A 27,995-nucleotide genomic window follows, 5' to 3' on the forward strand; every position below is an offset into this window, starting at 1 on the left:
GTGGGCCCGGAAGGCGAGGGTAGTAAGCGCTCCGGCTCCAAGGTCGTACCAGCTTCTAACGGAAGATGGAAGAATTCTGCGACGTAACCGGCGACATCTCGCAGAGACGCGAGAGCGGTATGCCGAGACGAGCAGTGACGACGGTGGCGACACAAGTGGGCCAATCGACAACCCCCGGGCACCTGCCTCGCCTTCGTCGCCTGGTACCTGCCTCGCATCGCAGGCCTCGGGAGGGCCACAAAGGACTGCTGGGGAACCACCGTGCGCGGCCAATACAGCGGGAAGCTCGCCTCCGGGTGCCGTGCAGCCACCAGCATTAAGGAGATCGTACCGGAACAGGAGGGCCCCGCAACGCCTTTGCTATGACGAGGAATTTAAACAGTGCGCTTAACTAATCCCTGTTGCTGCAACTGTTTTTGTTTGTTCCCGCGAAAAGATGTATCAGGCACGTATATGACGGTGCGTCTCTGTCGCTGACATGCGCGGTGCGAGCTGCCTGTTATCACTAGCGGGCTATATAATCGGCACGTTTCAATAAACACACGTTCTTCTTGTTCTGGACATCATGCTGTTGCCACGTTCTTTCCAACACGGATACAGAAACCAGATCCCAGTCGTCACAGTGGAATCATTCCACGTCACCAAGACTTAAGAAAGCCCGCCAAGTGCGCAGCAATGTGAAAGTGATGCTGACTGCTTTCTTTGACACCCTCTGTGTGGCAGACCACGAGTACGCACTCCACAGGGTCAAACAATGACCAAAGAGTACTACAGGGATGTCCTCCGTTGCCTACGTGATACTGTGCGGCGCAAGAACCCGGAGCTGCCCAAGCAGCACACCAACAATGGACCGACGCTGGCATAATGCTGGTCAAAACCGGCTCGAAAGTCGTACCGACGTCGGCATTGGGGCAAAAAGTTACTTTTTCCAACCTTGGCCTGATGTTCGGACCAACACTGAACCGACATTCATGCCACTATCAGACCACTGTTCAGCCGCTCTACCAACACTGAACCGACATTCATGCCACTCTCAGACCACTGTTCAGCCGCTCTACCAACACTGAACCGACATTCACGCCGCTATTGTACCCACTTTCAGCCACTCTACCAACACTGAACCGACATTCATGCCACTATCAGACCACTGTTCAGCCGCTCTACCAACACTGAACCGACATTCATGCCGCTATTGTACCCACTTTCAGCCGCTCTACCAACACCGGCTTGACATACCACAATTAGGCCACTGTTCAGCCTTTCTGCTAACACTTGCCCGAAGTTTATGCCATTGCATTTCCAGTTCAGCGAATATTCACATTCCAGTTAATGTTCGCATTGGGAAAGCCATGGGTTTTGGCATTGCAAAGCTGCAATCGTCTCTTCTATACACATGCACAACAAAATGAGTCAACGAAAGAATCCAACTGAGAAACAATTTATTAAATAATTAGGCACCGTGGCTGGGGACGCGCGGTTGCGCGAGTCCTGCGAGGCAGCGAGGGCCGCGCAGGAGGCAGGACCTTGGGAAGGAGCCAGGGCCGCGCGGGAGGAGGATTTCTGGGAGGTGGGGGCCGCTTGGGGAAGGGAGGGCACTGTGCTGGGGGCTGAAGCACAGGGGCTCGCAGTGGTTGCCAGGCCGGCAGCGGTACTTGGCAGAAACGCTTCGGCAAAACGCCTTTTGCGTCCGCCGCCACGGTCCACCGAACCTGGCAACCACTTCCTAATAAACCCCTGCGCTTCCACCACATCCGCCCCCGTCTTCTCACAGATGGCATCTGCATAAGATAAGCGTTCATTTTAGGCCAGCAGAAAAAGTTTGCTCGTTAACAGAAATCAAGATTATTTCAGCAACAGAGAAAACAGAAAAGGCCACAAGTACATGTTAACTCAAAGTGCGTGCCAAAATGAAAGGACTACAGTATCCAAATACAACTTGAGGAGAAAATCCACCTGAAAGCTCTTCTAACCAACTGTATAAAGCTGCTGCGACATCACGGTCGACCACTTTGCACTACTAACATATGGGAGCACAAATGGCTGGCAGATACAAGGCACGACTACGATCCATGACAAGAGATGGATGTGACTGATGGGAGGGCTTTCTTTGAAAGGCATCTGCTGACTCATATATCTTCAGATGCACATGGAAGAAAACTGCAGATGACTACCCCCATAAAAACAGTAACAAAATATTCACCTGTAATGAAAAAGAAAACTGGTAAAGTATCAACTGAAAAGAAGAAAAGAAAACAAAGCGCAGCAGAACCTGGTGCATGTTCTTCCACTCATCTTTTAAAATTCAGTTAAAAGCTACTGCAACAACATACCTGTTGCCACCTTGCATAACTTCAGGGCAATAAATGACCACTTGCCCTTGCAGCCATGGAGGCTGTACATCCTCTGTACAGCCACCCCCATGATGGCGGTCATTATGTTGGAGCCCACCTCCCTCAGGCCCTTGCCCCCCAGGCGGACCAGCTGCTTTCGCTGAAAAGAAACACCACAGGTGCACAAGCTATTAGGCACAAACATCAAAATATAATTTCATTTAGTTTAGCAGAATCGAATAGCTAAGACAATTGTGTGACTACCTGTCAACAGCCCATGCGAGTACCTACAATCATAATGCATAATTTCTGTATGATACAATAGCTTGACTAGTTGCTACCAGCAGAAAGCACCACCACCAATATGGACATTCTTTTTTTTCCCAGTTTACTAAGAGCAGGGAAACTTTAGCGATTAAGCAAAGGTGGCCAACTCCTACCCATTATGCTTTGCATCTTGGACATTATTATATTATAACTATAATGCTTTTTGCAGATATCTATGTGCTGGATGTGTTTTCTCTGCACAGCCGTTACGCTAAAATTGATTTGGTTTGTAGAACTTAAAGTTCCAAAGTGACTCAGGCTATGATGAGGGACACCATAGTGGAGGGCTCCGGAAGTATCGACCACGTGGGGTCTTTAACATGCGCCACTGACATCACACTGCACACGGGCGCCTTGCTTTTCGCCTCCATGGAAAACTGGCCATCACGGCTGGGTTTGAACCTGAGTCTTTGGGTTCAGCAGTCGAGTGCCCTAACCACTGAGCCACCATGGCGGCATGGGCATCCGGAGGGGGGGGCAAGGGGGGCGGCTGCACCCCCCTGGAAAATCACTCACTCGAACCGTGAGTGATGGCCGCACGCCAGGGGCGGTGGTGCGCTCAGTCAAAAGGGTAAAAGCAGCCCCGCATGGTCACATCTGCGAAATGCCGCGTCCGGGCGTGCGTCGTTCCGCCGTTTTCAAACCACGCCATCGTTAGCTCTACTGAAGGGCGACCTGTTCCAGACATACAGCGGCACCGGCGAGCATGTGTTTCGAGCCGCCTTGAGATGGGTGTCTGTTTCTTTGATCTCTAGAGAGATAGCGACACGGAGGCAGACAGTGCACGGGGCATCTTGTTTTCGCCTATCGTTACGCCGGTCACCGATGAATTCTTAAGGAGGGAAGGTAAAATCAGCCGTGTCCACCCCCGCTTTGTCGGGCTGCTCAGGGGCAAGCGGGCGATGAGTTGGCGCCGCCGCCGCTCGCTGTCTCCTCCGATCCACGGGTAGCGCAGTTCGGTAGAAGCGCCGCTTTCAGAATCTCCGGCAAAGGGGATTAGCTGCTTTTGTTCACGGCGACGCAGTCTCCCGAGGCACCCCCACACCAGCGTTCTTTGCGTCTTCTGCGAAAACCAGCGCCTTTGGTCAACGCAGCCCGATGGCGCCTGCCTGGCTCGCCTGTCACCTCTGGCTGGGCCTCAAATCACAACAGCGCCCATGTACTGTGCGTGTCAGTGCATGGTAAAGAGACCCAGGTGGTCGACATTACCCGGAACTCTGTACTACTCCATCCCTCATAGCCTGAGTCGTTTTGGGGCTCTGAACCCCATAAAAACACAAAAACAAATTTTCCGACTGGAGTGGCGAGTGTCCCTTCCCCTCGGAAGTTGCGCGACGTTCCTTTCACCCCCAAAGTGCGCATTCGGGGATACTGCGGCAAGTAAGCCCTTGCACGTGTGCGCGCCTCTGTGTTTGTGCTTGGGTGTTTTTAGTGGCCGGTTGTCAGCGAAGCTGAGAACAACCAAGACAGCGGACGAGAAAACGACGAGCGGAGAGCAGTGTGTGTGCGGTTGCTCGACTGTGCGGATGCGCAAGCAAGATGGAGCGAGGTGTATGAAGCTGCGAGCGTGCATTTATCTTGTAAATAAGTTTTCGTTGTATATATAGTCATCTTTTGTTTTCAACGTACGCGTTCAACAGTTTTTCCAATCAATGTGTATGATGAGTGTGCACCGAGAGCGTGTAATGAAGCACAGAAGTGAATTTATCACACGTGTAATTACGCAATTCGCCCAGAAAAATCCGAGGCGCTTACAGTTGCTGTTCAAGGAAGACTGACTGAGTGACTGTAGTTGCGTGTTTGTGAACATATTGTGCTGTGTGCTGGTCATCAATCCGGGTGAGTCGAGAACCCGTATGCAGCAAGACTGAGCACTCTTCTCCACGAAGTGATATAGCATCTTTTTGCATTTTTATTAATTTTAGTTGTTTCTTCGTTGATAAACTCCAATGTACCTCTCCTAGCCGCGCTTTAATTTGCTGTTTGTAATTTTTCTTTCATGTGTGCATTTTGTTTAATTTTTATTTATATATAAATAAATAAATTTACTCCGCAAATAGCGCCTTTCTGCTACGAACATACCCCCCCCCCCCCCGGGTCACCAACGGGGCCCCCCCCTGCAAAAAATTCTGCGGACGCCCTTGCATGGCGGGGCTCACTACCCTGAAATTGAGCAGTCTAATTAATGCTATACAAAGGGCGCTTATTTAAATCCCCAAGCACCTGAGTAAAGCTGCGTGCTTAGCAACCACATTTAATTAAACGATGTTGCTTGTTTTTGGCAGCAGATTAAGTAATGAAATGTGCATAATGTGAGCAAAAGACAGGGAAGAGGTGGGTTAAAGCTGCCCCATTATTTGGGAAACCTAGCCGAAATTAAAGACGCGCTGAGAGAGGACCAACTTCCAGCTGTGTTCACAGCAGTTCATGCAACAGTATATTAACCGAAAGCACAGCTTCCTGTAAAACAGACCTTACAACATCCTTAATGTTAGCTACAAAGTCCACTGCTGAACTAAATTAAAACAGCACAACAATAAATGACAAATGTAAGGAAAATGAGGGGCTCGTTATGAGACACATACGAAGAAAGGCAGCCACAGGCAACAAAAGCATAGGGGATTTTTTTTGCTGTTGATCGATGTGAAACAATAATGTAATCACAGAAATATTTGACTGAGAAAAAAAATTTGTTGGAACCAAGTCTGTTATGCAACGACCGGCCACCGGCAGAGCTCTGGAAAACATCGAATGACATTGAGTGACACCATCTGAGAGCAACTGCCCCAAAAAAGCCTGTGACTGCACCGCCAAATACCAAGCTACTACAAGATGTGACAGGTGCAATGCTTCGCACAGAACCAGCATCAGTAGCTTGGTTTGCTGTTTAGCGCTCCTTCTCGCCTAAACGCTCTGATGCGACAGCAGTCTCGCAGGTGGCATTTTCTTTGCATTGCGTGGCTGAAACATGATGTGACAACTGGCACTTGCCGTAAGCAATATTGCGAGCGCCACATGTTCAGCACTGCTACTGAGCCCAACAAATTGATAGGAGCCAAAGAGCAGATAAAGAGAGTCCCCTAACAGCTGTCCCGACACGTGATGCAGTTTTTGCAAGCTCTGCTACCGGCTGGGCATTGCGTACCACTTTTGCTTCCAACAGTAAATCTCACCACACAAGGAATCGACAGGGCGTTCCAGTGAACACTCTCAAAAATTCCTAAAGAAGCGCAAGTTCGATATGGGAAAACAATTTTTTTTTTTTGGAGGAACGATCTCTCAGCAGTGGTGGACATAATTTGCTGCATAACTGTGTGTGTGTACCTGCAAATATTTCTTCTATTTTGAACGCCCTATTCTTAGGAATTCCTGAAAATGTTCACTGAAACAGCCAGTGTGTATATCAGCAAGCAACTTTCATGAACAAGACATTTACATTAACAAAACACACTGTGACAGCACACCCCAGCACAACAGTAGGCATTATATCTATGAAGAGCATGTTATTCACAGAGCACGGCATGCAAATACTCTTGGAGCTCAAGATTTCTTCACAAACCTCGGAATTACATTATGCATGCAATTCGTTAGTAGGCATTCATTTTTTCCAGACACGAATTATCAGAAACATTAAATCACCAGTCCAGCAGCCACGCTGTCGTCCTGGACGGCAGCTTCCACAGTGTCCAACTCCTCGGGGGAGAATGCGGGCAGTGCAAGGGTGGGAGGCGGTGGCGAGGGGGACACTGGCCGAGTCCTCTGCTCCAGCTGCCGGTCCGACCGCAGCAGCACGTGATCCTCCAGCCTTTGTAACCGCTGCATTAAGTCGCGCTGCTGCTCTCGGACCTCCAGCAGCAGGCACATCAGCTTCAGCAGGGTAGCTGAAACTGAAGCAATCAACAATTTCAGTGAGAGCAGGGTTAACCTGGGCGCAATAATATCATTTGCGCACTGAGGTACAATAAAGAACAGTATGAGGCTAACAGTAGGCAGCAACACACTCTGTACTATGCTCCTAAACTTCCACCAGTTTTTATCCTCCAGGACACTTCTAATTCATGTTCTATTCCTTGCTAGCCTAATTTAAATGCCATAAATGTCACCATGCACTGACAAACACCTAGGTGAAATGGAGCTGCTCTATGTGTGATAGCTAGCACAGAACCTGCAGCCTTGTTGTGTAAAGGACTTCTCAGTCTATGAGCTTCACCAATTTTTACATTGCTTCATGGGCATTTCCACTGCTATTGCACCATGGCAGAGATGGCAGCAGTTAGTCGCAAATGGATTCTTCCAGTGTCATGAGAAGCATGTGCTAATAGAAGCGAGAAAGCAGAGCAGGCCTGTGCCCTTAATATAGCATTGCACCATTTGGAAAGTATTGCTCACGGCAAAACCCACATTGGCCAAAATGCTGGAGGTAGACATCTGTTCTAACTGCAAGTGTCGGCAGGGATCAATGCATTAAAACTGCAACAAAGATAGCCCTTATGGAATTATAGCCCTTAGCTGACAGGCGAAATGCAACAAAGAGGTGGACCAAATGTTTCTTGCTAGGCACAGGAGGTGCCAAACCGTTGAGACATAAAACAAGGTCACATTTATCTCTTACCACGCATCCATTTTGCTGCAGGCAAGACAAGACTAGGAGCCAGCTGATGTGCTCCACAAGGCAGTTAGGCTGTTCAGTTCTTTCCTAAGCAAGAGGTCCTCCTTCAGAGCATGCCACTATTATTGGCTGCTTATCTCCTTCAGCACCCTTTATGGGAGCTTTGTGATAGCGCAATTAATTTTTTTTCAGCACATTTCGCTGCATCCAAGGCACTGCATTGACTTCCAACCAGTAAACTTTTAAAATACTTTGAAAGACAATGAAAAATTACAATATGGGCCTTGCTGACCAACCGCGACCAAGCGACCAAATTATGCTGGTAAGGAAACAAATGCACAGAACATGGGACTACTGTGTAGAGTGCAATTCGTAGGAGTGGCTTCCTGGTGGTGATGTAGGCCGAGAGAGGCAACAGAAATACCAGGATCCAAAAGAACCCAACAAAAGCACAACATACAGCTCTTGGGAAGGGCACACAACAACCACTCCACTATGAATCACAAGAGGAGAAAGCAATGGAAGTACTAGGTTGTAAATTCCAGTACCACTTAAGTTCAATACAATCGTTTTTGAGAAATACATGTGATGATTTTCAGAGTGACCCCTTTCAAAGCACATAGTTTGAAACTAGAAATGTGCTCCTAGCACCGTTTCAAGAGCCACTGAGGAGAACTCCGTGCAAATATCTTCCAGAATAAGTATATTCTCTAGGTCTTTCTGGGCCTGTTGACTGCTGCTCGGCAGCAGCAGATACAATGACAAATTTAAAATTTGCTCTGTTTTTCTTTAAGGCAAAGCAGATCTAGCTTCTATATTTTGTTGTGACACTTGATACTAGACAAAATAGGAGTGTAATTAAAAGAAAGGAACACAGTGAAAAGACGGGACAAGCAGCATTTGTTCTGTCCTCTCACTGTGTCCCCATGTTTGGCTTGCATTTCTCTTTTTGCACAAAAGTAAACAAAGTGAAAATCTCACCATCAACAGTCCCAGCTGTCGACCCCTCCAGCTTGCTGGGTGGCGCACTGTTTTCGTTCACGCTCTCCCCAGCGTGATTCAGTGGGGCTGGAGATGAACATGCGTCATTGATGGCAATCCAGGAAGTACAGAACACACTACTGTGTACAACCACAATGTCACATTTCTATCCTAATTGAATGCAGAAATGCTACTTCAGGATATTTTTGGAGAAGGGACAGAACAGTTGCATGGCCAGGCTGTTTTGCATACAGGTGATCTTTTTAAAACACAATAGACACAAAATTACGAAGTTCAGAAACAAATTCCTGGTTATATAGAGATGCCCCCCAGGCAATAGTAACACTTCCTTTGGCCGAAAAGATATTTTAATTTGGTTTCAATCACAGGCTGTACAAAGACTTCATAATTCAAAACCCATCAAAACCGACACCTCCATGACAAGTAGTTGACGTGACAAACAATGTCACATCATGCAGATACCTATGACACATAAAAGAACGTTGTGATCCGACTGCGGCGGCGCGTTTCGATGGAGGCGAAACGCAAGAGGTGTCCGTGTGCTGTGCGATGTCAGTGCACGTTAAAGATCCCCAGTCGGCTGAAATTATCCCAGGGCGCTACGGCACCTCCTTCTTCCTTTCTTCTCACACTCCCTCCTTTATCCCTTCTCTTATGAATGTCCACCGAAATGCGAGAGAATTACTGCACCACTTTCTTTCCTGAAAAATCAGTTTTCAATCTTTTAAATATGTGTCTATAGTACTTCAATAATTACATTTCTCATGCACCAGCATGGTGCATTGGTGCCGTATTTTCCGGTGTATAAGACGCGGCTTTTTTTCAAAAATCTTGCTGGTGCGTCCTATACAAGGGTGCGTCTTATATGCGAATTTTTCGTTTTTTTTTTAGAGAGTTCAGAAATTACTCAGGTTCATGTTCAAGCCTTTTTTACCGAAAAAATATCACTAGCAATGAAGCGGTTGTAACACGGTTAATACTTCAATACGGGGACCAGGGGACCACCGTGCGCAACTTTTTTTAGGTGAACTTTATAATGAAACGACGGGGATGACGACTTCCGGGATCACAAACACACCACCGTTTCGGAGGCCCCAAGCAAAAGTGATGTGAAATGCCAAAAGATGACGACAATCACGCTTCTCGCCATTGTCAAGACAAGCCAGGACAAGCCGGCGTTCTTTTTTCAGCCACCCTTTGCCACTTTGTTTCCTCCATGTACGTAGTGCGAAGAGAATATTTCAGTCGCGTTGCCACCAGAAATGGGCGAACTTTTTGATAGCGCATCCGAAGGTGAAGACTTCCAAGGTTTTAAGTAGAAATAAAATGTTCTTATGGACATGTGGGAGAGTTTTTTCGTTTTTCTTTCTTTTTTTCCAAAACGTGGGCAGGAATGGCGTGAGTGTTGCCTTTTTCGACCACTTAGCGTTGCTTAAGAATTTCTCACAAGTACGGTGAATTTCGTGATGGTCGCGCAAGCGTGTTTAATTGATCCTCACTAGCCCAACTGGGAAAACTGGGGTGCGTCTTATATAGCAACTTTTTCAATTACAGCCTGCATATATGGCGGGTGCGTCTTATACACTGGAAAATACGGTACATTTAAGGACACAATAGAAACTGTCATGGCGAAACCAAAAACAGAGAGCGGAATATATGTCATGTGAATAGAAACCTGTTCGCAGTACTGTTAACGTGGGTAAGAGAGTTTGCCACGAAATGGTTACTGGCAGATTCACTGCTGATCTGAGAGCATGGCAAATGTAAAAAGCTGATGCCAAGTCTGAGCACGTTCCATTTCTCTGCAAGTGCAATTAGCTACGGTGGAGTTTTTTTCCCAGATTTTGCAAGCATACTACCATAAATCCCCAATCAAAACTAACACAATGTCGACCTTACATTAAATAGAAATGAGAAATGGTGTTTTAGTTTTAAGGCGGTTAACATCCAAAGGCGACTCAGGCTATGAGGGACGCCGTAGTGAAGGGCTCCGGAAATTTCGACCACCTGGGGGTCTTCAACGTGCACTGACATCGCACAGCACACGGGCCTCTAGAATTTCGCCTCCATCAAAATTCGACCGCCTTGGCCGGGATCGAACCCGCGTCTTTCGGGTCAGCAGCCGAGCGCCGTAACCACTGAGCCACCGCGGCGGCTTAACAAATGAGAATTCAGGTCTTACGTGGTGACGGCAGCTGTACAACATCGTTGTAGCCCTCATTTCCTAAAAAAGAATTGCACATGAACGTCTTGTTGAGTATGAAAAATAATTTCTCATCAATAAAGAAATATGAGAATTTCAATTACCAGAAACTGCCGAGCTTTCTAGGGCTGAAGTGAACTCGTAGCGCCGCACCTTTTTTTCGGCGCTCTTGTAGGATCCGGCAAACATTCTCAATATCTCGACAAAAACCATGTCATCTCCAAGCAACAGTACGGATTTCAAAAAAACAAAACTGAGGCCGCCTTACTGGAAATCAAAGAAAAGCTAATTGAAAACATATAAAATAAACTGCTAACAGTTGGCATATTCCTTGATATGAGGAAAGCGTTTGACTCGGTTAACCATAAGATATTGCTTGAAAAAATGCAGTGTTATGGAATACGCGGCGTTCCTTTAACCTTATTTGCTAGCTACCTTGACAACCGATCTCAAACAACTATCATTAACGGTATTTCATCTGGGATCGGTCAGATTGTGTCTGGTGTGCCACAGGGCTCCTTTCTAGGACCAACGTTGTTCTTATTATATATTAATGATATCGTCAACCTTCATCTAGCAGACAACATTATAATCTATGCAGACGATACTAACGTATTTTTTTCAGGGCAAGATAGTAATATTTTGCAAGCAGCCTCCAATAGTTGGTTATCCCAATTGTCTGTTTGGTTAAAATCAAATAGGTTAGAACTTAATGTCAGGAAAACAAAGTACATACTGTTTAGAGCCAAAAATAAGGAAGTTCCGAACAACTTCCAAATTCACTTCGAGCAAGCTCCTATAACTCGTGTCAGCTCTACAATGTTCCTTGGAGTCATTTTTGAAGAACATTTACTCTGGACAGATCGTGTAAACTACGTTTGCACTAAAATGGCTCGCTCTGTTGGTATCCTAAATAAATTTCGCACAATACTGCCTCGAAAATTCAAACTACAAATTTATTTCTCTCTAGTCTTTTCGCATGTACAATATTGTTTGTTGATCTGGGGAACGACTACTCAACCAATTTTGTGAAAGTACTTACTTTACAAAAAAGAGCTGTACGAGCGATTGATAACTTACATTACAGTGAGAGCACGGATCCTTCCTTCCTCAACCATAGACTGCTAACCATCACGGCCGCTTACCACAAGAAGCTTGCTGTTTATATCAGAAACCTTATGAAAGGAAACTGGCAGACTTTCGAGAGCACATATTTAATTGCCCAAAAGCATACAGTCTTAGGCAACCTCAATACCATGCACCAAAATCTCGTACAAACTATGGGTTCCAAAAACTAACTCACATAATTCCTCATAATTAAACACGTATCCATACTTAACAGAATTGTCACTACAAAATATGTCCGAGGGCTGCTTTGCTGACTTGATGCCCGTTCAGCTCCCTGTATAGCAACACTCAGGCCAACAGACTATCAGTTTGAAAGCCTGTGAAACACTCATGTGGCAGAGGCATTGTTTTATTTAAAATTAAAAGTGTGATTCTGGTTTCTAGGATTTAACAGCTTTAAGCTATGAAGAATGACGTAGCGGAAGACTCCAGATTAATTTAGACCACATGGGGTTGTTTACCATGCACTGATATTACAGAGCACAAGCGCATTCTGCACTGCTCCATTTCACCACAGACAGGATGTAACCTGGGCCCTCGGCTCAGCAGCATGGACCACTCAGCCACTGCGACAGGCTAACAATTCAAACTGAACCAAATGTAAACAGCTGGATGAGTTGGTTCTGAATTTGCATTATGAAACACTGTCTCAGTGCACAACAAACATGGATGAGGAAAGAGCACACAACGCAAAGCATCAATTGATGTCTGGCATTTGTATTGTGTGCTCTTTCCTTGTCTGTGCTTTTTGTGTGCCAAAAAATGTTTCATAATGCAAAAAAAAACATTACCATACTAAACCTTTCTGTACTAAATATTATTAAGCATACTGAGTGCAGCACTAATTCTGGGAACTACAGGTCTTCAAAAACAAGGCACTAATGAGTTTCAGAAGTAGTTCATCAGCTTACAAGTGCAATAGCTAACAGTTCATTCTGCTCCTCTTTTTGACAGCTGGCTAAGCGGTGGCTATCAACATGACTTCTTACACTATAGCCAAACGGGCGAGTTGGTAGTGTCCTCATTATCAAAATCTTGTATCCATATGGCAACCAATAGCTTCAATGAGCAAGTTAAAAGGTTAAAGGAAGCTGGATACCCGGATGGTGTTATGTTATTGGGCTGTAACAAGGTAGCTAGAAAGCTTAAGAATCCATATTTGGTGCCTAGTCCGGGAAAAGAGAAGGAAAGAAAAAAGTTTGCCATTCTCCCTTATGTACATCGCCTGTCACATAATCTTAAAAATGTGGCAAACCGGTATGGCGTAGGGGTGGTTTTTTCCGCACCCAAGAAACTTAAAAAGGTTTGTGCTGTTTTGGAAAAAAAGGCTGAGCAACGAAAAGAATCTGAAACAACTTGTGGGGTTAAGCACGAAACAATGTATGTGCCATGCGCAGAAGAGGTAGTTTACAAAATCCCAATGTCATGCGGACAAATATATATCGGGCAGACGGGGCGTTGCATCAATACACGTTTGAAATAGCATGCAAATAATCTGGATGCTAACAAATCTAATAATCCAGTTGACCATGTTCGAGACTGCCAATCTTGTTTTCCTTCTTTACCTTACTGTGATATCCTCTACAAACACCCGTCCCGATTAACACGTGAGATTATGGAAGCATATCACATGAGGAAAAAAACAAGGTTATGCGTCAGTAAGCCATATATTTCATTATATGACAGTGAGGTTGCATACCTTGATGCCACGTAGAAACATGGGTTGTGTTTACTAGCTGATAAGTTGGCCACTTTTTCTATAAAATGTACTACTTTCCTTGAATAAAATTTCAGTTGTGAGTAAAACAGCACAGGCAGCGCTTGTCCTGTGTCTTCTTCTACTTTGTCTGCGTCGGTTGCGCTGTTGGCATTCAGTATGACTTCTTAGTCGTAATTTAGCCATGCAGAGGTGCAGACTCACAGAATCTAGCAAAGAGGCCTTTACAATCGCTGATGAAGCTACCATCAATATGTCTGCAATAAGACTACTTATGGCACGTGGTAACGACGACCACTGGGCAACGCATCCACTCCCCTCCGAGAGCTGGCTCGGCCTCAGCTTTTGCGAGCCGCGTCACCTCCGAGCTCCTGGCCACAGGCCAGTAGCACTCTTCTTTTGTCTCTGTGAGCCATCCGACAGGGATGACTGCAAGGCAGTCGTCCTCAAGAGGAAACTTCACCACAGCGAATGGTTTTGACATGCTGCACAGAGGAAACACGACAAAAGATTAATGGGGAAACAAGGATTTTTACCAGACACTGTCTGTGCCATACTCTACTGGCACTTGCCTGTTTGGGTGCCGAAAACTTCACACTACCATGACAACTGACAGGTACTCTTACAACCATCTCGTTCTACTTCGCAACGCACTTCTGAACTTTCATGAGTTGAGAGTTACAAGTGTCACGAGCGCCTGCAATTTGGGACTTATTTAAACAATATTTCTGTGCCTGCTGTCAAGTGAACCAAATAACAGCCTGCAATAGTGGCGTGCAACTTCACTGCATTGAACATCAAACTGAGTGCAGTCTACCAGGAGCATAGTGATGAAAAAAGAAACCAGTAAAACGCAAGATTGACCAAATCAGGAAGAGAGAAAACAAGCGCGTTCAATTAGCGAGCTCGAAACTAGCACTCGCTATATGTAGAGTCACACTGATCTAGACTTTGTAATACAAGGCTCTGAGTAGCGGGAAGGGACACACATAAATAAAAAGTACTCTCAATTTTTTTTCTGTAACCGATCACTGGCAGGAGCAGCATTACTTCTGGCAGTACAGAAGAATTGTGTTCATTCATCCTGTTCTTGTCACATTTCTCTCATCGCACGGAGACTCGCAACGCAACAATGTCAACACTGCCATGGAAGCATTTGTCAATCAAGCACAAGGCATGCAGGCTGCGACTCTATGACGTCTGACATGCATGCCTGAACCAAGCGATTAGCCTCACAAAAGCAAAAATTGGCGATGAAAAACACTCAACTGCATCGCACGTGGCAACTGGTTGGTCATGGGGGGCGCCGCAGAGAACGGCTCCGGAAATTTCGACCACCTGGGGTTCTTTAGAGTGCACCGATATCGCTCACAGTACACGGGCCTCTAGAATTTCGCCTCCATCGAAATTCGACCGCCGCAGCCGGGATCGAACCCGCGTATTTCGAGTCAGCAGCCGAGCGCCGTAACCACGTGACGACTGTCATTGCGATCATGATCATAATATCTATACACGTACATAAATGTACGATGTGCCGTGAGAAACAAACCCTCTCAGAAGCAATGCGCCAACAAGATTTGCCGGGATAGTGCGTTCACCCTGATGAAGGAACACACAAACACACACGACATTTAGAAGCGCTTCCCTTCGTGTACGTGTGTGTTACTTCATATTACCCCAACCCTTACACGCAGTTACACCTTGCAATGCGCCGCTGAGTTAATCAAAAGACAACTGCTGACAGATGCCTACAGACAAGTTAGATAAAGGGGCGACACACGAGGCGTGCTCATTGTCCTCACTCTTGACAAGTTCACAAGTAAATATTAGCTGACAACTAACATGAAAGGGAAAAAAGGACAGAATGTATACTTACGCAAGCAGTGCCTCCTGGTTCCCCTCGGTGACTCACGCGTGCCGCCACCAAACTTCAAAAAGCTTGAAGAAATCAAAATTCACAAGCGCGCGCTTTGCTGCCAAACGTCCAAACGAAATGACCACAAGCTATGGATTGGGATTGGCTTGGAACACACGTGGGAGAGAGAGCGGATGCCTACGTTTATGCGTAAAGCTGTGGATAAATACACGTTTAGTTTCGGAAAATTTATTTGAAGCTTAGTGTTGACAACACCGCCAAGAATAATTTTTATCAATTTTTTTACACTTCAATTTATTAATGAGCAAAACATCTTATTTTACGCGACAGCTAAGATGGAATGGCATGGCTACTTTTGACTACTTTCAGCTCAAGTTTTGGCTTCTTTTAAAATGTTCCCAACGGCAACCCTGCCCGCGAGTCATGCCGCGAGTGCATGGAGGAAAAATTCCTCTATGCGCGAGTGCTCGCGCTTGTTTTTCTTTTGTGGTGTGGAGGTGTTGGTCGTACTGCCTGTCTGCTGTCCCTTTGTGCGGCTGTTGCGGTCCTCGTCTTTCACCGCAAAGCTTCTGCATTTCGCCATGAATGCAAAGCAACGCAATTACCGTATCGTTGAAAAAGAATACCGTGAGATCTTGCAAGATCTCGGTATTTCACAACGGCCGGTCGCATCTACGTCTTCAAGCTTGGATCAAGGCGGCAGGAAACGATCGCACTCCGAAACATCAGTCGACGTACGCACCCCCCAACTCTTGCTACCGTCCGAAGCAACCACGCGACGCAGAAGCGAAGTGCGCGCTGAAGACGCGTGATTGAAATCTATGACCGTAATCAATATGAAGACGATTAACCGATAGCGATTAATACGTCCCTATCGAAAAATCTCGTATATATGTGTCATATGTGTCTGGTTCATACGAGATTATGGAATATCTCGTATGATTATGGAATATCTCGTATGTGTCTTATGACACATACGTGTCATATGTGTCTGGTTTACAATTTTTGGGAAAGGAAAGGGAAGGGCTGGGGTGGAATTATAAGGCAATTAACAATAAAATAGCTTCCATTGAAGTTAGTAAACTAAAGAAAGTAAAAAAAAAATTCGGACGCGAAAATAAAAACTACACGCCGTTCCGGATTCGAACCACCGACCTAGAGATCTACAGCTCACTACACTACCCACTACACCACTGCCTTTTTTTTATTTATTGCCTGACTTCGGCAAGAACCACAGTACACAAATACACTTAAAGAGCGCAATGAGCAATAATTAACAACACTATCCGCCCGGGGGTGCGTGGCTTCATCATATTAAAACTCCTTAAGCGTCACCAAAGGCTCGACTCTTTCGAGCCACTCGGGAGCTTCAGGAGCAAGTTTCTGAACTTCAATATACTTATGCATGCACTCCCGAAAATAGATCCGTGCTGGCCGTGCATCAGGATCGCAATGATATCCTGCCATTCTGGAGCGCCAAATACAATGGAGGTCCATTAGCATAATGAGGTCGAATGGTGTCCCATCCTCACTCTCTACAGGCAAGTACCGAATACCATGAGCGTCGAGCGGAAATTCCTTTTTTAAAGTCCGTTGCAAAATGTCCCAAAAGTATACCCCCTCCCAACAGTGCAAAAAAACGTGGTCTATTGTTTCTGGTTGTTTACAAATTAAACAATGTGATCCCCAAGGTAGAAATAACTGCTTCCTTTCCAAGAATTCCTTTACTGGTAGTGTTCCGGTATGTAATTTAAAGAAAAAAGTTTTTGCACTTGGCGGCACCTGCATCGCCTTCACACGCTTAAGTACGTCGCGTCCCTGGCCTCCATTGTATAAGGCCCTGTACATAGGTTGTGGAAGAACTACATCGCACAAATCTTTATACAACTTCTTCCTGCTAACAGAAGATAAATATTCATACGAAAATCGAACAGACAGGAATCGAACACTCACGACAACCTCTCTAAAGTAACCAAAAATACGTCCCGAGAACCTTTCGGTTGTGACAACAAAGTCCGGCAGTGCATTTCCGAGCCTTAATTGGCACACAGTGCGCAAAAACGGATCGCTTACATCGCGCACAAAACAAAATCTGCTTACAATCTGCCGCAGAAATAAGTGTCCCAGACTCAGGCCGCCATCCTTCACCCGCCTAAACAAATTGGTCCGGCTACAGCGTTCCCAGTCCGCAGCCCACACAAAAACGGCAAAGATCCGGTGCAGTCTCTGTACGTTCATCCTTGCACAATGCAACACTTGCATCACGTACCACAGCCTAGACATAAAAAACAGATTGCACACTGTGGCCCTTGCGAAAATTGAAAGGTGTCGCCCTTTCCACCTTTCCACCTTTTCACGCGTGGCTTGCGTCTGTGCTTTCCAGTACGAATCGCTATCGCGATAACCGTCCAGTGGAACGCCTAAGTTGGTTTGGTTTACGGGGTTTAACGTCCCAAAGCGACTGAGGCTATGAGAGACGCCGTAGTGGAGGGCTCCGGAAATATCGACCATCTGGGGTTCTTTAACGTGCACTGACATCGCACAGTACACGGGCCTCTAGAATTTCTCCTCCAAAGAAATTCAGCCGCCGCGGCCGGGATCGAACCCGCGTCTTTCGGGCCAGCAGCCGAGTACCATAACCGCTCAGCCACCGCGGCGGGACGGAACGCCTAAGTACTTTACTGGGGTCGTCACCCAGGACACATTTGCAAAATTGCCGGGCTTCGTTGGCCATTCTCCGTGCCAAAGCCCCAGGGACTTTGACCAATTCACTTTACTACCGGTGATCTTAGTGAATTCTTTTACGCATGCCACGGCCTCGGTTATACCCTCCCGGTTCACTGTGAACACCGCGACATCATCCGCATAAGCCAGCAGCTTAACTTCTGCTGCCTGTAGCTGGAATCCTCGAATTTTTTCACTTTCCATGATATTCAAACACAACGCTTCAATGTAAATGCAGAATAGAAGAGGGCTGAGGGGACAACCCTGGCGCACCGAACGCTGCAGGCTAATGGGGGCCCCCAAACTCTTATTTACAATTAATCTTGTCGTGCAGCTCCGGTACGCCATGAGCGTTTCTTCTGCATTAAAATGGCTCATGCGTTCCCCATGAAAGTCGGTACACTTAATGTCAGGGGACTGGCAAGTAAGAAGAAGCAGAGCCAGGTGTACCGCCTTTTAACTGAGCACGACATTGACGTCCTGGCAGTGCAGGAAACGAAAATTGACGGGGAAGAGGAGACCGGGAGCATGGTGAGACGTTTCACGTCTAGGTTTTTTGCAGTTGTCGCCCACGCTGTAGGAACGTCTGCGGGTTGTGTCATCTTTGTAAAGAATGTACCGGGACTTGAGGTTCAGGCATATACGGCGTGTCCTTCGGGTCGATTTGTTTTGGTTGACCTCCTGTACGACAAAACATATTGGCGCATCATTTGTGTGTACGCCCCAAATGCGGTGGATGAGAGGACAGCGTTTTTTCAACGCGTACAAAAGCACTTCAGTTGTGAGAAATCCCTGATCGTAATGGGTGACTTCAATTGCGTCCTGAGGGGCTGTGACAAAACCAGTGCAAGGGCATTTAGGGACAGAAGCACTGAAGTACTCTCAGAAATTATAGACACGTGCAACCTCGATGATGTGGCCGAATGTTTAGAAGGCGAGCGTTGTGTGAGACTCACCCATTTTCAACGGTCAAGCCATGCACGGCTAGATCGCATTTATGTGTCACCGAACGTTATTTCAAAATGCAGTAGCTACAATGTAGTACCGGTATCATTTTCGGATCATTGTTTAGTGCAGTGTGGGATAGGGACAAAAAAACGAGGAAATCAGTTTTCTTGGGAGATGTGGAAATTAAATATAAGCTCATTACAGACGACATCTTTAGCAGGAAAGTAAACGAAGAAATCAGTAAATTAAAGCCGAGCGGGGAACTGAAAGTATGGCAGCAGTGGGAACTTTGCAAACCCACTACACCACTGCTGGCATGGCAAAAACTACTTTACATTTCGATGACAAGACTTGTGCTATGCTTCCCACTACTATAGAATTCGACGGTTAGGTGCGAGGACAAATGTTTATTTTTAAGGTATAAGGAGCTGAACTACAGCCGATTGCACTTCCACTGATATTGTGGATCTTGATGTGCTCTATGATAAGCACTGAAAGATCTGATATTTGTATGTATTTTAATTTTCACAGCGCCTGCACCATTGATCGTAGTACTCTCATTGCGCACATATTGTTAACTACAGTCGGAGCTCTTGCATGAAAATACCTGGCGTTATTAGCTCAACTAAGCCCAGAAGGCAACATTTGCCTTCTGGCTGAACGTTTGTCCAAGCACATTGGAAACGCCTAACGTCATACTGTTTGGATAGGCGCGGTTTACAACAGGAGGGCACAAGCAGAGAATCAAGGAGAAAAATATTTGAAACAGGCCAAGAGTTTCTTTTTTGCGTTGGTTGGGCACTTGTTAATCGCTTGTTCATCTCTTCTTTTCCGCGTGTTTCAAACAGCAAGGCCCACTCTATGAGACGCACTCATCAGCGGCTATGTGTTTCGCACGAGATTGATGTAAGCTGATACGGTGCATATCGGAGCTCTTGTGTACGCACGAGTGTCGCGTGTCAGTTAAGGTATGCCACATATGTAATCCATACAAGTCACCTTTCCGTAGCGCGTGAACTACTATATATATGCAGCAGATGTGTTCATCTGTGACATTTGTGACGCGTATGAGCTCGTACGCAGCCTATACGCGTTCATACGAGACACATTAATTTGTGACACACATGAACTCGTATGAAGTATATGTGCTGATACGAGGCGCATTTGTCGACACATATGGCTCATATGGTGCCCATATGAGTCAAACGAGGCACATATGAACTCGTATGAAGCCTATATGTGTTCATATGAGGCACGTATACTGACACATATAACTCATATGGGCTGCATACGAGGCAAAGGGAGAGAACGAGTACCGTGGAGGCGCAATGCCTTCGCATTCTTCCAATTCGAGTTCCCGCAGACGATGTAACGTTTTTTTCTTAAGCTATATGTATCTCTTATATAAGCGCATGGTCAGCGCTGTCCTATCATGGAGCAAACGCACGTTACTGTTTACCCATTCCTGCTTTAATGGAGTGCTCGACACGTTGCGCCATGCACATATGTTTTGGTGCTGTTCTGCAGGTATACCGCATTAACTGCGACGCCCAAGCACATCAAGGTACAGCGTATTTAACGTTAGAGTCGAGAAGTTATTTTTATAAAATGCTATTTATAGTTTTTGAAATTCAGGCCTGAAAATCGGTGCTGCATGTATGTTTCTCCGACTCGCATTCTTTCATTGCACGACTGGACTTTTTACATTTACACAGAACGAAGACCACAACCTTAAAGGGGGAAATAATCGCATGCATGCATGCAACTTTGCATATTTTAGTTTAAAAAACTGAGATTTAAAAAATCTCACAGGAGGTTATGCGGGTTTTTACGAAGATATCATTATCTACGCCCCGAACTATATATGCTTATAAATAATTAACAATGTGCGAGCTATATATATATATATATCGCGCCTATCGCCACAATTGAGAAAACTAAGAAGTCACAATAGCAACTGCATGATGCTCCATAGCAGTCGGCACTTCAAAGTTGCGTTGCCTATTGCAGGAATTGGCCAGCTTCTAAATATGGCAAAGTCAATGCAGGGGAAACATTCGAGAAAGTGGTCCAATACTGCCAACTTCTAAAAATGGCTGAGCCAAGGCTGGGAGAACGTCTGAGAAACTGGTCCAATACTGCCAACTTCTAAAAATGGCTGAGCCAAGGCTGGGAGAACAGAGGCAACGCGGGGCCTTCACAGGGCTGTCGTTTGCCAACTCAGATCCTACATTGGACCGATGTCATGTGCTGCTTGGGTGAGGTCAACAGGAAATTGGCCCGCCCATCGCGACAATGCTCTTGCACATTCCTCGCACTCGATTAAGATTTTTTGGCGAAAAACCAGACTCCTGTAGTTCAACAGACTCCTTACTGTCCTGATATGGCCCCTGCGATTTCTGGCTGGTTCCCAAAATCAAAAGGCCATTGAAAGGAGCGCGATTTCAAACAAAGAAGAACATTATGGCTGCAACGACAGGTGAGCTAAACTCCATTCCAAAAGGGGCCTTTTCGGAATACTTCCCACAATGGCAGCACCGTTGGGAGAAGTGTGTGGAGTCCCAAGTAGACTACTTTGAAGGTGACTAGAATTGCAACGCTCCAGTTATGCAAGTTTTTTTTCTACGACCAAAGGTCGGATACTTTTCTAACAGACCTCGTATAATGCTTCTAAAAAATAATTGTTCCGTTGTAGCTGATAACATCAAAGGTGAGGTAGTGAAAGCTGTATCTGATATTATCGCACCTTTGTTGTCCCATATATGCAACCAAATGCTCAAAGAAGGCAGGTTTCCAGATAAATTAAAGATAGCAAGATTTTGTGTTATACATAAGACAGGAAGTTATAATGATCCTAATAATTTTCGCCTAATATCCGTTTTGCCGCTCTTCGAAAAAATTCCTGAACAAGTCATCAATACCCGCCTTGCTTCGTACTTCATCAAGACCGGAGCTATTGCGAAAGAACAATTTGGATTTCAGAAAGGGAAATCTACGGAAAAAGCTTTACTTCACATAAAGGACAACATAATCAACAATATATAAAACAGAATTTTTAGACTTAGGCTATTCTTAGACTTTAGAAAAGCCTTCGACTCGGTCTGTCACGAAATTTTACTGCGCAAATTACAATTCTATGGGATACGAGGCTCCGCGCTTAGTCTTATTCAGAGCTACTTATCATCTAGAGTACAATTCCCAATGATCAACGACATACCTTCAAGCTACCGCCTTATACGCACTGGTGTGCCACAGGGCTCAGTACTGGGTCCTATTCTATTCCTAGTTCACATAAATGATATTGTTAATATTCTTCCTTGCTCCGAAACAGCTTTATACGCTCACGACATAAACATTTTCTTTCATGACGCGAGTTTACAAGCAATAGAATGTAGAGCAAATCTCTGGTTAGAAAACCTTACATTATGGTTGCGGACCAACAGGTTAGAATTGAACCTCACGAAGACGAAGTATGTAACATTCAGACCTAAAACTAAAGTTATAGATGATGAGCCAATCATAGTATAAAATTCAAATGTTTTACAACGTGTACAGTCAATAAAATTTCTTGGAGTTATATTTAATGAATACCTGCTGTGGATTAACTATATTAATCAAGTAAGAAAAAATTTCTCGGTCAGTAGGCCTTCTAAATAAATTTAGGCTTGTGTTACCAATATTTATTTATTATTTATTTATCTATTTAGAAATACTGTCAACCCTCAGTTGAGGGTCGTAACAGGGAGGGATGTTACATATACGTTCATACAAGATACAGCCAGATACAAAAAGAAATATGCACATGCACTACAGTGTCCTACGGATACAACACAAGATACGATATACAGACTGTAAGACATGTATTCAAATGTTCAACAGCTGCCGCACGCACACAAACAGAAAAAAAGGAAAAGGAGAAAAAAAGAGAAAAGAAAACACTTTACAATATCCACACGGCACAGTTTTCGTAAAGAACCTTAATTGCATTTGTAAATAATGCAGTATCAGAACTGCGAACAATTTCTGCAGGCAGCTTATTCCACAGCTCTATTGACTCTGGGAAGAACGAACAACGAAAGGCATAGGTTCGGGAAAAGTACGGTTGAATAGCTTCACTATGATTTCAGCGGGAGCTCAGTCTGCCTGAAGGTTTTAAATACAAATCTTTATTAATTTTTAGTTCCCCGTGAATCATTTGAAAAAACGTTTTTACTCTCTGCTTCTTGCACCGATCTTCCAATAATTCAAGACCGCTAGACTCTAACATCGCCAAAACTGAGTCTGTCCTTCTATATTTCGAACAAATAAAGCGCGCCGCCCGGCGTTGCACGTTCTCTATTTTGGCCCACATTACTTTTTGATGGGGCGCCCATGCTACTAACGCATATTCTAGGGATGGTCGAATAAGAGATCTGTAAGCCAGTAGTTTAACGTCTTTTGTTGCCGGTTAAAAAGGTCCCCTCTACGGCTGCGCCAATTAAAAATCCTCTCTTAAGATCTCGTAGAGGGGAATTGCTGTTGAAGATGATAATTGTAGGATGCTTGACGTCTTGCAGATTCGTTTTGCTCAATCACATTGCAAGAGGACACTTCTGGAGAGGTTAACTTTTTATAACAATTAAAAGCACAAAGGAAGATACAAGCAAGGAGAAAACATATTTACACTTGACTGGCTCGTAGTTCTACGTGACGAAACCAGCCCTCGGTCCTGCCGAAGCAGCGGGTTTTAAATCCTATGTCCCCGCCCTCGGTGGGAGAATAACGAATCAGGTACTGTACAAACATCCACCCAATAACTTACTGGGGAAAGGAAAAGACAACCAATCAATGATTGGGGAAAGAAGGTAGCTCATCGCGACACCGTACACATATGCACACTTTCCACCATCACGATTTCGGATAATTATGCTTTCCTGCTGCGAGCTTCGCGAACACTCGCTTTCCCAACGTCCGGTTGCCCCAAGTTCGAGGAAAGCCACTTTAACTCATCTGTTTCTCATCGGCGCTCCTCATGCCTGCAGCTAGCGTGACAATATGTCAAAGCACGCCGCTGCAGACATGGCACAAAGGACCACGCACTGTGGCGCGGGTTCGCCTCGCCGTAAACACGTGCACAGAGGATGCGACCTAACGACTCCGTCCGTGAGGGGAGTTTGACGACTCCCGTAATCCCCCGCCATTCGGCGCCCCCTCTTCTCCCGCCGGGTTGACTGACCCCTTTCTGTGCGGAGGGCCCCCCAAGAAGAAGGACTTAATGGGCATTCCCATAAAGCAGCAAACAAAATACGGCACCGCGAACTTCACTTTGCCCTCCCCAGTCTTGCTCCTAAAAAACCCAATTTCTTCTGCGCACTCTTTCTACTTGATTGTGCCGTTTTAAATCATGCGAAATAGAAACACCAAGATATTTGAAACAAGAAACATTATCTAGATTGTAGCCTTGAATATCGTACTGAAAAGCAAAAATATTCTTTTTTGCAGTGATATGCGAGTATGTGGTCTTATCAAAATTAATTCGCATTTCCCACTTGTCACACCAACTCCCAAACGCCTGAAGGTTTCGATTGAGCTTAATCTGATCCTCTAAAGAAGATACCGGCGCAAAAATCAAGCAGTCATCTGCAAAGAGTTTTATCTTAGCAGAACTATCTAAAGCGGTTGCTACATCATTGATGTAAAGCAGAAAAAGTGCTGGCCCTAACAAGGACCCCTGTGGTACTCCTGAGTATACATCTACAAAATCAGACTCGGAATCATCAACGCGAACTGCCTGCTTCCGGTTAGTTAAATAATCTTCAATCCATTTTAGAACGTCGCCATTTATACCGGCTTTGTACAGTTTAAAAAGTAATTTACGATGGGGAACCTTATCAAAGGCTTTGGCAAAATCAACGCATATAACATCCATTTGTTCACGGTTGTCCATAGCTTTGGAAAAATCGTGTAATGTCTCAATGAGCTGTGTCACTGTGGAAAGACCCCGTCGAACCCATGCTGGCATGCGCAAAAGAGGCCATTTGATTCCAGGAAGATAATTATATGCTTTGCTATGACGTGTTCCATAACCTTGCAGAAAACTGACGTAAGGGATACAGGACGGTAGTTATTCATTAGAGTACGATTGTCACTTTTAAATATGGAGATAACTACAGCACAACGCCAGTCCTGTGGCACGGAATGGGTGCTTAGTGACTTCTGAAAAATAATTACCAAATAAAATGATATCCACTCAGCATACCTTTTCAAAAAGCCGGTAGGTATTCCGTCTGGCCCAGAAGCCTTCTTGTTATCTAACTGTAGCAACTGCTGGAATACGCCCCTCTGAGTAAAGTTGATAGCGTCCACGGAACTTTCGCTGAAAGATGTCCCATCATCTACCGGAAATGGTCGATCACTGCGCGTGAATACTGATTGAAAATATTTATTTAATCCATCAGCGATAACACCTTTTTCTTCTACTAGAACATTTCCTACTGTCATTTGCTTTATTTTTTCCTTTCTGCGGTCTAAATAACGCCAAAATTTTTCTGGGGAAGTCTTAAGAAAACCACTTCGAGTGTGATTAAAAAATGTTTGCTTCGAACTGAGTAGCAAAGCCTTTATTCTCTGACGTACTGCGTGTATTTCCCTAGGATCTGCTTTTCCTTTGCGCAGCCTTTTTAATTTCCGTTTCGCGTGAACAATATCCCTAGTTATCCATGGGTTACTCCGCTTCGTTTTCTTGAGTCGCGTCGGAACAAACTGATCTATGCAGACTTTAATAAAAGCTTTAAAGCGCTGCCACAACTCTTAAACTGTTTCGACTTCGGAGAGATTTTCAAATTCGTTGAAACACTTTTCTAAATAATTAAGAATAGACGTATCATCGGGTATCATCATATGGCTCAAAAAGCAACTTTATTTCAGTTTAATTCATTCGCACCTTTACTATTGTTTGTGATATGGGGCGACTCAACAGAGACTAATTTAAATGCTTTGATTTTCTGCAGAAAAAGGCCATACGAGCAACTGCTAGTCTAGGTTACTTGGATAGCACGAACCCGTGGCGGAACAGCTTGGGGCTATTCACATTTTTTCAATTAAAAACTCTTCGGCTAGAGCTTGAGACATATAACAGAATTCATCTTGAACCTCAGTTTTTTGCAACACCAGAGCTACCACAACACCCATATCCCCTTCGGCACATGACAATAAGAGCACCAAAAGCAAGAACAAATTACGGGTTCAAAACTATTAGATAAAAAATGACTACCTTTTTGAATGAAAAAAAAATTTCATGACCTCCTCTATCAATGCAGAAGTCGAAAAATATTCAAGAGAAAAGTAATTGCACTGTTAACTGCATGACTATCCGGTACATCCTGTGACATACTGTAAATTGATAACAGTTAACATGATTATATATTTTTTTATTTTATACCTCCCTGTAATCCAACAGCATGCATATAAACAACTTTGAAGCTACTGTAACAACCGTTTTCTGTTTTTGTTTTAACATGCCAACAAGTCTCATGGTGACCGCTACATTTTTGTGTATTTGTTTATTTTGTGTGTATATGCTGAATGCACTTTGCTTACCCCAGGGAAGAAGGCCCTCGTGATGCACCGCACCTTTTGGCCTCCTTCCTGAAGTGTATGTAGAGGCACTTCAAATTAATCCTTTTCAAACTTTTCAAAGTAATACCCATACTACACGGGCGTTTCGAAAGCTATCCAGCCGAATGTCATTCGAACTCGACTGCCGCCTTGCGCTGGTAGAGGAATTTTTTAGCATCATTCGGCTCAGACGCATTGCAGCCAACGGAGCTCCGCGAAGACATTCGAGATTTTGGGATGCCTCCGAAGCTGGAACACAGCCCGCACTGACCAACTACCGTCGCCATCGCTTCGTCCCGCCCATAGCAACGCCGTACTGCTTCGGTTCTGTGGATGTTAATTTTCGTGTGCGTTGCTCGCTTTCTTCTGCTCCTTTTTTTAGCAATTTCTTTGTCCACACGCTAAATGAGTGCTTGAAGATCATAGTACACCATTGAAAATTTACCGCATAAGCGCGAACCTTGCCCAGGAATGCACCGATGAGGTTGACTGCACTCCAGTTCTCTTGTTTACATCGCTGTGACCCACTGCTAGGGCTCCTGCATGGCGTAAAACGCAGGCTGCACATTAGTTATCTTAAATAATCTCGTTTTTGTACCTGTTGTTCCCCGGCTTTTTTTCGCAGTGCGACAAATCTGTAGGAAGCGCCGATATGCGACCGCGCCTGGGAAACACTGCGTAGCAGGGTTGCTGACATCGCGTATGGTCCGGCGCTTCTCGCTTATCGTCCCTGATGAGACGATTACTTCATTTTGAATCAGTTTATACAGAAGCGTGTTCGGTGACCGTTCGCATTCATTGGGGTGGCCTTATTCGTTATCCACAAGCGACGGTGGCGACTGCTGCTGGCTGCCTAAAGCACTGAGCGGCAGTCTGGGTCCCACCGGCGCTTCCCGTTCAGTGCATGCGCGTCCTGTACTGTAAGCAAGTTCAGGTCACTTTTGTCAAAACTAGGCTCGTTGTTCATTTGTGTTCGCTAAAACTTGTAAATTCGCTCTCCACAATCACCGAAATTGCCCACACGAAGCCCGCGGTAGCCACCATACCTGCGGACTCATTAGGCCTATCGCGGTAGAGGGTCGTCGTCACTTGCAGACCAAGAGTAGCTGTTCAAGTGGGCGCATTATTTTTAGTTGTTGGTGATTTTAAAAGAGTTACCATTAGAGGGCACAATCAAAAAAATAAGATGGAGATTTTATGATCTTTTAATACTCAATACAAATTTTTTAATGTTGGAGCACTGCTGCTGACAATGCACACTCGCCTTGCCGGACCAAATGGAGTGAGTTCGAAAAACTCACTGCGGGGAAAGTGCGTTCTGCAGCGAGTGTCCCTAAAGCTCATAGGGTGACACTGCGCGAGTGATACTTTAGGCGAATGTCACTCTTTGAAAGTGACACTAAATGCGCCCGTGTGACAGGGGCATTACGGTACCATAACATGTTCTGTCCAAGTTTTTCAGCCTTATAGGCCTCGCGCCGGCACTTGGTCATCATCCTCGCCACGCGGTACAACTTCGTCGTCGTTACAATATA

At 45.2% G+C, this 27,995-nt stretch overlaps 2 protein-coding genes across 5 annotated transcripts in view; one reads left to right on the plus strand and one right to left on the minus strand.

Moving 5' to 3' along the window:
* Positions 1–27,995, plus strand: part of LOC149325993 (cytochrome P450 3A29-like) — a 228,896-nt gene that overhangs the window by 76,588 nt on the left and 124,313 nt on the right. The gene's annotated exons all lie outside the window — the stretch shown is intronic.
* LOC149325996 (uncharacterized) lies at positions 1,389–9,245 on the minus strand. Of its 2 annotated transcripts, XM_089564000.1 has the most exons (4): positions 8,248–9,245; positions 6,297–6,544; positions 2,331–2,490; positions 1,389–1,778 (listed from the first exon to the last, which is right to left on the minus strand). In XM_089564000.1, exons 2-4 carry the CDS (start codon positions 6,519–6,521, stop codon positions 1,411–1,413), a joined length of 753 nt encoding a protein of 250 aa, XP_089420126.1. In that variant the 5' UTR covers positions 6,522–6,544; positions 8,248–9,245; the 3' UTR covers positions 1,389–1,410. The 2 variants fall into 2 exon arrangements, with proteins under 2 accessions (XP_089420126.1, XP_089420127.1); XM_089564001.1 differs by lacking the exon at positions 8,248–9,245 and having other exon boundaries at positions 6,297–7,079.

The sequence above is a fragment of the Amblyomma mixtum genome, chromosome 10 (genome assembly GCF_055824585.1).
Source record: "Amblyomma mixtum isolate Tamu chromosome 10, ASM5582458v1, whole genome shotgun sequence".
Lineage (NCBI taxonomy): Eukaryota > Metazoa > Arthropoda > Arachnida > Ixodida > Ixodidae > Amblyomma > Amblyomma mixtum.